General features: G+C 38.1%; 1 protein-coding gene across 2 annotated transcripts in view; it reads left to right on the forward strand.

Annotated features, from left to right (window-relative positions):
- Positions 1-12,076, forward strand: part of LOC108098859 (aminopeptidase N) — a 304,344-nt gene that overhangs the window by 226,169 nt on the left and 66,099 nt on the right. For both annotated transcript variants that reach the window (XM_043208485.1, XM_043208486.1), the window contains 3 exons: positions 10,271-10,454; positions 10,513-10,709; positions 10,771-11,085. In XM_043208485.1, coding sequence (XP_043064420.1) covers positions 10,271-10,454; positions 10,513-10,709; positions 10,771-11,085 — 696 coding nt within the window. The remainder of the gene's footprint in view (positions 1-10,270; positions 10,455-10,512; positions 10,710-10,770; positions 11,086-12,076) is intronic.

Genomic DNA, 12,076 nt, shown 5'->3' on the forward strand with positions numbered 1-12,076 from the left:
GCCTACCGCTCGTAGGAGTAGGTTCTTGGCAGACTTCACACCTGCGTCCCAAAGCCCGCCCATGTGCGGAGCTCGAGGCGGTGTGAACGCAAACTCGCATCTGCTTCTTGATGCGAATTCGCGTATGGCATCTGCCTCCTTCTCGATGCGCTCCCGAAGGCCCTGGAAGTGGCGACTGGCTCCGACGAAGTTCGTCGCGTTGTCGGAGTGGACTGTGCGAGGGCATCCTCGGCGCCCAACGAACCTTTGGAAAGCCAATAAGAAGGAATTAGTGGTTAAGTCTGATACAATTTCTAGATGAACCGCTTTGGACGCAAAACAAACAAACAGCGCTATGTAGGACTTATAAGGAGGCCTTCCACGAATTTTCAATGTCGTATAGACGGGGCCACAAAAATCAACGCCACAGATACTAAATGGGCGGAGAGCACGGAGACGATCTGCGGGTAAATTTCCCATAATTTGTGTCATTAGTCGAGGCTTGCATTTGAAGCAGCGAATACATGATCGAACTATTTGACTGCGGACCTCCTGAGCGTTTACAATCCAATTACGCTGTCGAAGGAGACTTACAAGTGCTCGTGAAGATCCCGGGCGTAGCTCTGCACAAATCGGGAGCATTTTGTTAACAGCAGTGGAAACTTGGCATCGTACGATATAGGAGCATTTGCTAATCGCCCCCCAACTCGCAACCCATGAATGAATGGGTTCAATCGTTGACGACTTGGGCCAATTCTGGAGTTCTTCCGAACTTTTTCTAGTACCTCGTGATACTAATGTTTCTGAATGGTCTCGACAATCTTTAAAAAGGCTTCGTTGTATTCAGCCGGTGACAGAGTTTTTTCAAATACTATACTCCTGTCTTTGCATTTCCATATAAAGTGGAACATGTAAACGAACACTCTAAGCAGCTTGAGGTGTTACGAAAATCCCTCGATGACATCTACCAGTTCCGACTTCCGTACCGTGGCGTCCATCGTTACCACAGTCTTCCTTGATTCCTCAATTAGGACCTTTTCATCAAGAACGAAGTGTGCATTTTTGGGCCAGGTCTCTTCTTCATTCTTCAAAATGGATGGTCTAGTAAAGCAGATTGAATTACTAAGTTCATCTATGTCACAACCTCGTCATATAATATTTGTTCTGTTTAGTTGGGACATGCCGCCACATAGCTTCTCCTGACCACTCCTGATTCTCCGCTGCCCTATTCGAGACGAATATCGACAAAAAAAGACGGATGGGATCTAAACCAAAGTAACGTAACTTCCGAATCCGACCAATATACTATTCGTTCGATAGGGACCTTTAATAGGGGTTTGATTCGGTGGCAGAGATCTGCGAGAAGGTGAACGGCACATATCTCAAGCCTTGGGAGCGTAGTCTTTAGCGGCGCTCCTTTTAATTTTGAGGTCAGTAATGACAGCTTAAAACCTTCTTCGGTTTTAATACGAATATAGACGCTTTGTCGCTCTGAGACCCATGAGGGAATAATCAATTTCAAATTTGAAAGAATCTTCGTTAGGCAACCACAATATTCCTAACGCCTTTGTCGACTCTGAATCCGAGATCTGTATGGATTTAACTGTGCTCTCAGATGCGGTGACCTCAGGTGAGTTTGAAAACCACTTTGTCAATTCAAGCCCGGCGGTTTGAAGAACCTGAGACACTTCAGACCTGATGGATCTGAGCTCCTCGACGCATGCAGCACCAGTTAACATATCATCGACATAAAAGTCGGATCCAAAACCATCAGCAGCTCTAGGGAATGAAAGTTTGGCAGAATCACTCAATCTTTTTAAACACCAAAACGCTAGATATGGAGCTGGGCCAGTACCATATGTTACCGTGTTGAGCTGGTACAATCTCAAGAACTCTGAGGGGTCTCTTCTCCACACTATGAGTTGAAATGGCCCATCCGCTTCATTTACCATTACTTGGCGATACATTTTTTAACATCGGCTGTCAGAGCAAACCTGTGCAGCCGGAAGCGGAGCAGTGTGGAGTATAACTCATCTTGGATAGTTGGGCCTCCCATGAAGATATCATTTAGGGACACCTGAGATGACGTTTTACAAGAGGCGTCAAACACGACACGCAACTTTTTAGACGTACTCTGAGGCCTAAGGACACACTGATATGGAATGTGGAGTCATAGGAACTTTATTGTCTGTAGGAGACATATGACCTAACGTGAGGTATTCTTCCATGAATTCGAGATACATTTTCTTGAATTCAGGATCTCTTTCAAGCGACAGAAACCTCCTTTTTGCAACCTCGAATGAGTTGCCCAATCCAGTGGGATCAGATTTAAACGGCAATCTTATTTCAAACCGACCTGATGGCAAAGCCTGAGTGGTCTTTCTTTATTGTTTTTCACGCAACTTATGCTCAGGTGATAGAATTTTCTTTATAGATGGCATTTCTTCCAGTGACCAAAACTTTTGTAATGTGCTATCAATCGATACTACTAGCTCTTCACTACAACTGAAACTATTGACAACATCTCTTGGGGCAGACGCCTTGCATCTGCCTGAAACAACCCATCCAAGTAGGGTCTTTTGAAGAGTTGGATAGTCAGGACCTTGCTTAATTTGACCAATAGATACAAAAAAAAGTGGACAATTTTTTTTTATTCCAAAAATCATTTATTTTGGTCCAAAGAGATTTTTTACAAATTATTATTAAAAATGATATCACGTAAATGTACACCTTTAGCTCTGACAGCCGAATGCATTCTTTTTTCAGCATTTTCCATGACTTTGGTCAATGTTTCAGACGATATGGCGGCTATTTCACGTCTAATGTTGTCTTTTAGTTGACTTAAGGTTTCCATGTAAACTAATCTCTCAGTTTTAAAGCGATATTGCTGAAACTTACCCAAAAGTTATTGCAAGCAGTATATAAGTCGGAACGGGCCGGATCGGGCGACTATATAGGATAGCTCCCATACAAGAGATTGAAATACAATATTCTAACGCCGTTGTTTTTGATCAGATCGACTTGATTTCTTTCACATGGCGTTTTCTAGTAACTATTGAATTTCGGGTTAAATTTTATCAAAATCGGATAACTCTATCATATAGCTGCCATAGGAGAGATAAAAAAATATATATAGAACTAATGGAAATTAATTGATAACGCCATTGTTTTTCATCACACGACTATGATTTTTTGAGTATCAAATTTTTTAACTAGCCTTGGTTCATTAAAAAAAATTTCATAAAAATCGGACAACTATATCATATAGCTGCCATAGGAAAGATCTAAAAATCTATATAGTATTAACGGAAATAAAATGTTAACATCGTTATTTCTCATCAGAAAATCATTTTGGAATATAGAGTTTTCTAACGACTCTTGAATAACAAATAAAATTTCATCAAAATCGGACGACTATATCATATAGCTGCCATATGAACAATAGTCAAAAATATGAAAAATTAATAAAAAAGTCGCGTGTATTCTGTTCGAAATATTTGATGACTGCAAGGGTATATAAGCTTCGGCTTGCCGAAGCTAGCTTCCTTTCTTGTTTTTTCTTACTTTTGAAATTATTTAAATTGTTTAAATTTTATTAGGCATGCAGTTCTAGCTCTACTATATTGTACATATGTGCCAAGAATTGAAAGCGAGGTGCAATTTTTCAGCACTAGACAATTAACAAATATTTTTAGTTTTTTGTCAAAACTCAGCTTTCAATTTTTTGCACAAATACCTTCGGTTCTTCGTTAGGATCTTTCAATCCAGCTGCCACTTTCCTTTTGCAAATGGAACAATCGCAGGGCATCCCTTGTCGGTGGCAGCAACATCGAAATAAGGTATTTAATTTTTACACCGGCACAATTAAATTAATAGCTGGAGCTTAAATATAATATTTTTCCTTTTAAACACACGTCGCGGGGAACTTTGTATATCACAAGCAGTTTTGGATTTTTGTGCAATTTTCTCTATAACAAAAAAACACAAGAAAAAAATCACTTGTACTTGTTGGTTATGTGTCACTGTATTTAAAAAAAAAAAAAATTTTTTGCCTTTAATTAGTCCACCCGGGAGCGCCATGAAAATTTAGAAGAGTTTTTCTAAATATTATTAACCGAAAAACTGTGGGTGGCTATTTAATTTTATTTTGGCCAAAACGAAAACAAAAAAAAGACGTGCGCTCGAATCAACTCAATTTCAACGAATGTCTTATTTCACCAAAATCATGCTTAAGGGGTTATATACCTTTTTCACCAGAGAAATACATGGTTTTTATTTATTTTTTTTTAGCATGTTACCATTGTTTTATTTAAATTCAATAAAAATTTTATCAAAGTACGTGTCCTTAACTTAATTCGTATAAAATTTCGAGTGAAAATTTTGAGTATTGTGGAAGTTATAGTCCTTCCCGCAGAAGTCCTTTTTTCATTAGAGGCTTGCGGTGAGCATGAAAACAAGAAAACGGCTCAACTTAAAAAAAAATGAAAAAAACTACGTTAGTATATAGTGTTACCTAGTTCGTGAACGAAGGATTTTACGAAAAAAATTTTTTTACAGTTACAGTGATTATTTTTTCAAAAAAACCGATTTTTCGAGGTCTAATAATTTAGTTTTTCGCCCCAAAAAAATAGAAAAATTTCTCGAAAAAAAAATTCCTTCGTTCACGAACTAGCTATTGTATCTACAAACAATCCCCCAAAATTTCAAATCGATCGATGTAGTGGTTACCGAGATATCGTGCTCACCGCAATGACCTTTTCTCAAAAATGCGACTCCGAGATAATCGCGTTTAAAGTTTTAGGTGGGCATTAGGTAGTCATGTTCACCGTGCGGTATGAACGGCTGTATCTTAGGTTCTAGTGCCCCGATCTCTAAAAAATTTTGCAGATAAATTGTTGATAGTATGTACATCAAAAAAAATCATAAAATTTTTTTCGATTTTTTGAGTCCGAAAAAGGTATATAACCCCTTAAGCCTAGCTTATCGAAGGTTGGCGAAGACGGAGTGAACTCGCAGAGAGCGAACGAAAGCTTTATTGAGCTCCCGCCTTCGCCCTAAACTAACTTACACTAGACTTCAAACTTCAATTCAATATATTCTAAAAATTCAAAAATATAAACAAAAAAAACTGGCTTCAGCCAACACCTATAAAATTTTTAAATTCTGAATACAGTAGAATCCTGTTATAACGACTCCGCTTATAGTGTCCGTCCGGGTTGTGCGACGAAAACTCGATGGTTTGGTTGGTCCCCATACTAACTTATATGAAAGGGTCTCCGCTTACAGCGTTTCCGCTTTAAGCGACAAACCGCTTATACGACGAAATTTATCGAAAAAAATTAAAATTTTTACGTCGTGCAGAAAAAAAATACATTGCAATAGTGCCAAACTTAAGTTGTGAGAAATGCATGTATTTATTAGTGATCGGCACCCTTGTTTGTGTGCGTAGCAGCGACACAAAGGATCTTACACTGTCACTACTCTTGGTTAGTTTTAGCTGTCGCCTTAAAAACGTTGCTGCGTAGAGAGAGAGAGAGAGAGTCGAAGTGCAATGCCGACGTCACACTGCGTGTGCAGACCTCATAGCCTATTCCATGAGATGTCCCGTTATTATTCTTATTTGTACTGCTTTTTTCTGAGTAAAACTGAATTCTTAAATTCGACAAATGCAATATGTGCAATAATAAGCTCATTCAGTTTTCAGTATGTCGGAGAATTGTAGCCTTCTCCACGCAAGTTCTCATTAGTCGCTGAATCGATTGGTTGTTGCTCGTCCATATTGAGTCCTGGTAGGTGCTGCGAGTCTTCGTTGCCTTTGTTGCTCATAACTATTACTCAATTATTAGTCCTCAACTAAACACCACGCTAAAGCTCGGGACAAAAAGAGACAGACCATATCCAGCAACACAACGAAGCCACACACGGCCTCAGTTCGCAAACTGAGTCCCCATCATACCAGAACTGGTATATCCTAGCACGACCTATGGTCACACCTTAGAGTATCCTGTCTAACGAGAGACTGAATAACCTCCTCTCCGACACGGCCATCCTGACATATACACGTCCTCGTGTCTTTAATAAACATCTGAATTTCATTCCACTTTATAGTTGTTATTGAATGCTTCAAAAAACTTAACCACGTAATCTCAAATTCGTATAATATTCATTAACATAACTTAACTGAACTTTTAAATTCTTCGCCAAACACATGGCTTCACAAATTCATTAATCATATTACTCGTCCCTCGCCCAACACTAGGCTTCACAAATTCATCAAATACATCTCTCGTCCATCGCCCAACACTAGGCTTCACGAATTCATCAAATATATCTCTCGTCCATCGCCCAACACTAGGCTTCACGAATTCATTAAATACATCTCTCGTCCATCGCCCAACACTTGGCTTCACGAATTCATCAAGTACATCTCTCGTCCATCGCCCAAAACTTGGCTTCACGAATTTATCAAATACCTCTCTCGTCCATCGCCCAAAACTTGGCTTCACGAATTCTTCAAATACATTTCTAAAGCAACTCTCGTCCATCACCAATCACATGGCTTCACGAACACTTTCTTTTTCAACAGACTTTTCCAACTGACTTTGTTCTTTCTAATTTACATCAAGCTCTTCTGGAATTTGCACATCCGGTAACTTTCGCAAACTTTCGTGTGGGTACTTGTAACGCCTACTGTTCTGTGTAGACTTTAAAACGTATCGATCTCCGCCCAATACCTCGCCCACCAAAAAGGGTCCTCTGAACTTAGGATCTAATTTCCTTTGCTGTCTCTCGCTATTTTTAAGCAGCACAAAGTCCCCCACACAGAACCTTATTACTTGAGCCATATTTTTATCAAATTTTGTCTTCTCATATCTCGCGGCCTACTCCATGTTCTTAGCGGCCAACTCCCTTGATTTAATCTTGTCAATTTCATCTTCGGTATCATAATAGGTATCCAACCCTAGCTAACTGTACATCCCCTAGTGCATCCTGCCACGATCTAGAGCTTGTCTCAACAGCCGTCAAAAGATTCTTCGGTGTACTCATGACTCTTTCAACTTGCCCGTTGGCTCGATTTGCGCCCGTTCCAATTAGATGTAATTGTATTTTTTGGCTAGAACAAAATTGTACAAACTTCGTGCCCGTACCCCTAATCGGCAATTAAACGTGTTGGCACGCCAAAAATGGCAATCGAAGATTTCATTGCGTTTATACAAGTATTAGCATCCAAAGAAAAGTTTGAAATACATAAACGTATTTTGTAAAAGCCTCGATTTGTAAAATAATATATTCTTTACGATAGCTTTTTTCGCTCAATTTTCCTGATATATCTATATGAACAGTATGCCAGGGAATGCTTATTTTTGGAATTGGGTGTAATTCTATTTGAGGTTTTCCTGACGTACCCTTAAAAACTCTACATGTAATGCAGTTCTCCACGAATCTTCGAACATATTTTGCCGTACCCGAAAACCAGTAATGATCGTACACTTTATCTAGTGTTTTCTGCGACCCTAGATGCATGAAAGACTCATGTAACTGATTTATAAATGACCAGCGAAAAGTACAAGGTATCAAGGTACAACTACAGGTAACAACGAGTTTTTGAATTCCTATGACTCTTTCTATACAAATCATTTGATCAAATTTCATAAGTGGCAACTAAAGCCAATGGTAAATCGTCATTCTTCAACTTAAATAAGATTTCTGATATTTCTAGATCCTTTTGTCGTTTTACCAGTATCCAGTTCTCCGATATTTCTGTTAAGTCAATTCGTTTTTCTTCTATTTCTTTTTTTTTTTTTTTTTGGTAATGACTTATTCTTTAGACACACCAGGTTTCTGAATAGAAAGTCAACGTGTGTCATACGCTTACCTTCCCTGTATTGAAACTCGAATTCAAATGTTTGAAGAAACTCCCAACGATAAATCCTAGGTGACAACTCGACTTTATTTCAAGAAGATTTGATTGAGCTACAGTCAGTAAAAATTTAGAATTTTCTTTGAGAAAATATAAAAGCTTCATCTATTGAGAAATCCGGAATGAATTGACGAAAGTATGACGCTAACCCAATAAACTGTCTTAGAGAAGCAACTGACTTTGGTGGAGGCAACGTCGATAGTTTTTCTTTTTTGTTAGAATTTGAACGTATCTCCCTCGCTTGTATCTCATAGCCCAGGTAGCGCACTGTAGTTCTCAAGAAAAAGCACTTTGAAATGTTAAAAGAGAATCCTGCGCTCACTAAAACGTCTAATACAAGTTTCAAACATTCAAACGCTTCTTCCTTTGATTCTGAAACAACTAATAAATCATCCATATAAACAATTACAAACGAATGAGCAAGACTGCCAAGTGCCTTTAATACAGCTCTCTGGAACACTGAATGTGCGTTTTTAATCCAAAAAGCATCGCAAGAAATTCGTACTGCCCATCAGGGGTAACAAAGGCAGTATACTCTATACTCGCTAGCCATGTCAAGAGAAGTGAAATATTTAGCTCCCCTAAGTCTAGCTATTCGATCTGATATTAACGGTAATGGGAACTTATCAGCTACGGTATTTGTTTTTTATTTAATTCTCTGTAATCAACGCAAAGTCTTGCTGAGCCGTATTTCACTCAGCTTCCGAATCAAAAGTAATTGGAAATCTCTCACCATCGACCAGCATACTCGATTGAGGCTCCACTATAGCGCATATCTCCACTCTTTTTAACGTTCTCACTTCCGATCCAGCATTCTGCACTTTTTTTTTGACAATTAGTGGCTATGTGTCCCGGTTCCTGACATCTGTAACACGTTACGTTTGTCCTTCCATGACGAGGCTGCGCTGACGGCCACTCCTTTCCAATTGTCGAAACCTGAGATCCAGATCTACAGTCTTGCTTTTTGTGGCCTAGCTTTCCACACTGGTAACATTTGATTTCCGCAGTTTTAGCTCGCTTCGTCTCTGGTTCCCAGTTCGTTGCATTAGGGTGATCCTTTGGAGCTGAGAATACTTGCAGCTCCGCTTGCAGTTCACGTCGATTGTTAACATGCGTTGTGTGTATCATTCGCTGCAAACGTCGATCGAAATTAGCCATGTGCCCAAGAACCAGCGCGATGGAAATTTGTTCAGAATTCAAATTACGCAGTTTTGTGCCCAGTGACGTCACACTGCGACTTGCAAAAACAGACAGGCTTTCGCCGTTGCTTGGACGGCTATTAAGAAAACTTAAAATGACGGCGGCTGGCGTCTCTGATGTCTCGTATCGCTGCTCAAATAATTGCCGGAACTGTTGCCAAGTTATTCCCGGGTAACATATTTGAGATAACCATTGTGCCGCTGTGCCTTCCAAAGCATTACTTAACGCTAATATAAGAGCGCTGTCACTTAATGGTTTTTCTCGTAAGATGATGTCAACCGTAGCGCACCACTGCGTGGCATCCATACCAGCAACGTCCGGATTATATTTCGGCAGGAAAATCTCACTAGTTTGTTGCAACTCACTCGCCGGCGTCTGTAGGCTCTTAACCAGTTCCAGAAAGTTCCGATTTTGTTGTTCTAACAGCGCGAGTATTTCTCTAGAAGAAATTTGGTTAGGGCCGAATCCCACTTCTGATGTCGGAGAATTGAAGCCTTCTCCACGCAAGTTCTCATTAGTCGCTGAATCGATTGGTTGTTGCTTGTCCATATTGAGTCCTGGTAGGTGCTGCGAGTCTTCGTTGCCTTTGTTGCTCATAACTATTACTCAATTATTAGTCCTCAACTAAACACCACGCTAAAGCTCGGGACGAAAAGAGACAGACCATATCCAGCAACACAACGAAGCCACACACGGCCTCAGTTCGCAAACTGAGTCCCCATCATACCAGAACTGGTATATCCTAGCACGACCAATGGTCACACCTTAGAGTATCCTGTCTAACGAGAGACTGAATAACCTCCTCTCCGACAAGTATATAAAAAAAACCCATGTTTTTGAAAAAAAAATTCATTTGATTTATTTTAAAAACCTATTACAAACACAGCAACCGCAAAATAATCAAACAAAAATTTTTTTTGCTCCTTTTGCTTAGTGCGTCTTCCGGGTATAACGACGAAAAACCGCCGGTCCCTTGAAAGTCGCTATAACCGGATTCTACTGTATGTTATCAAATAAAGTTACAAATTTCAGATTTTTATTTTTAACCGTTTTCTCAAAACAATTTTTTTTTATAAAATGTCAATATTTGGCCCTACAAAGTGAGAACCTGCCTTAGTTTTTAAAAATACTTAGTATATCAACAATTTCACTTTTAAAATGTATTTCCAGAGCAAAACTACTTCACGACGCCTGGAACTTAGCCTATGCTGGTGAATTAAATTTTGCAATAGCTCTTAATATGACTTTGTTTTTGAAAAATGAACGTAATCATATTGTTTGGGATCCAGTTTTTACGTTTTTGGACCAAATCGGTAAGCGATTTGATGTTTCATCACTTCATAAAAAGTTTCATGTAAGTAGGAAAAAAGATATAAAAATGAAAATGATTAAAAAATACTTAAATTCTTTAGCTCTACACCATAGATCTTTTGGCTCCATTATATGAAACTTTAGGCCCTGAGAATAATAATGATGATAATTGGAAAACTGATTTACGAAAATTGACAAAAACGTTTATTTGTAACGCGGGCTACCTGCCATGTATTAAAGCGTCCCGAAATGCTTTTGAAGTGTGGCTTAACAGCTCAAACCCAAACCTCAACAATCCGTAAGCATTGTTCATTTTCACGGTTAAATTAATAATTAAATTAAAAACAATTTTATATTAGGGTACCAAACGAGTTTATTTGTCCTGTGTTTATGTGGGGTTCTATGGAGGAATGGATGTTTGGATTGGAACGTATAAGTCAGTTTCCAAAGCTTCGTCTTCAAAGTGATAGAACCTTTTTGTTAAAAATGCTATCAGGATGTCCTGCCCAGCGTGAAAAAATAAATTATCTACTCGAATTGGCTATTCTAAAAAATGTTTCTTTTTTCTCCGAAAACGATAAAATATTAATCATTAATATGATAACGACTCGTTCCATCGGATACACTACGCTTTTGGATTTTTTATCAAGCCATTGGGCTAATGTTTATCAAATGTAAGTGAACCTATTATCAATTATCATCAATATCAATTTAATAATTTTACTATTAGGTAATTAAAAAATGTATTATTGTGTTTTCATCCAACTGAGCCTAGAACGACTAGTGAAAAAGGCTTTCTTAGACTCGACAATTAAAGAGAAAGCAAAGTACAGCTTTTTCAAAATATTGCTTTATTTGCTCGCCTGAGGAGATTAAATTTGAAAATATTTCCAACAGATCGGTTTAATCATATAGCGCTTTCATTTGTGTTAGGTACTAGTTTAAACATTATAATTCTTTAGTTTAGTTTTGCCCTTTTCTCCAAAATATAAATCTATATCCCTATTTTACAGGTCAGACTCAAATAAACTATATTTTTTTTAAATTACATATTTGTTTATAATTTCCTGAAGAATGTTTTATGAACAATGTTTTTAGTTTATCACGCTGGGTACAGAAAAATCAAAGAGTTATAGGGGTTGCGTCTCAAAAAAGGAAGGCAAATGCAAAGGTAGTTCCAGTCCAGTAACCTTCAAGATCTGATTTATTAATCGCCAAGCAAAACAAACTTTCACGAGGAATGTATGTAAGCCTTTTATACTGAAACGGTAAATTTTTATGGTATTAGAGAAATTTGTGGTATAAAATCAATTTCCACTTTTTTGCAGCCTGTAAAATCAACAACTTCTACTAAATTACGTTGAAGACCATTTAGTTTCAATCATTATACACATTACACTGTGCGACAAAAAAATGTTTAAGTTGATTTTTTTCTTATTTTTCACTTCTACTAATCAAAATAAGAATATAAGTTTGTGGATTTGTTAATATCAATAGCCAATCAGCTTTTACGCACACTTAAATGTCCCAAAAACGCGCGTTTTTGCATATTTCACAGCCTTATAATCACGTATTGGGAAAATATTTTTTCACCGTTATAAGCGTTAATGCAAGTTCAATATCTATTAATTAAAATATATTAAGCAAATATACCGTTAGGCTTTT

This window comes from Drosophila ficusphila, unplaced genomic scaffold (genome assembly GCF_018152265.1).
Source record: "Drosophila ficusphila isolate 14025-0441.05 unplaced genomic scaffold, ASM1815226v1 contig_470, whole genome shotgun sequence".
NCBI classification, from domain to species: domain Eukaryota; kingdom Metazoa; phylum Arthropoda; class Insecta; order Diptera; family Drosophilidae; genus Drosophila; species Drosophila ficusphila.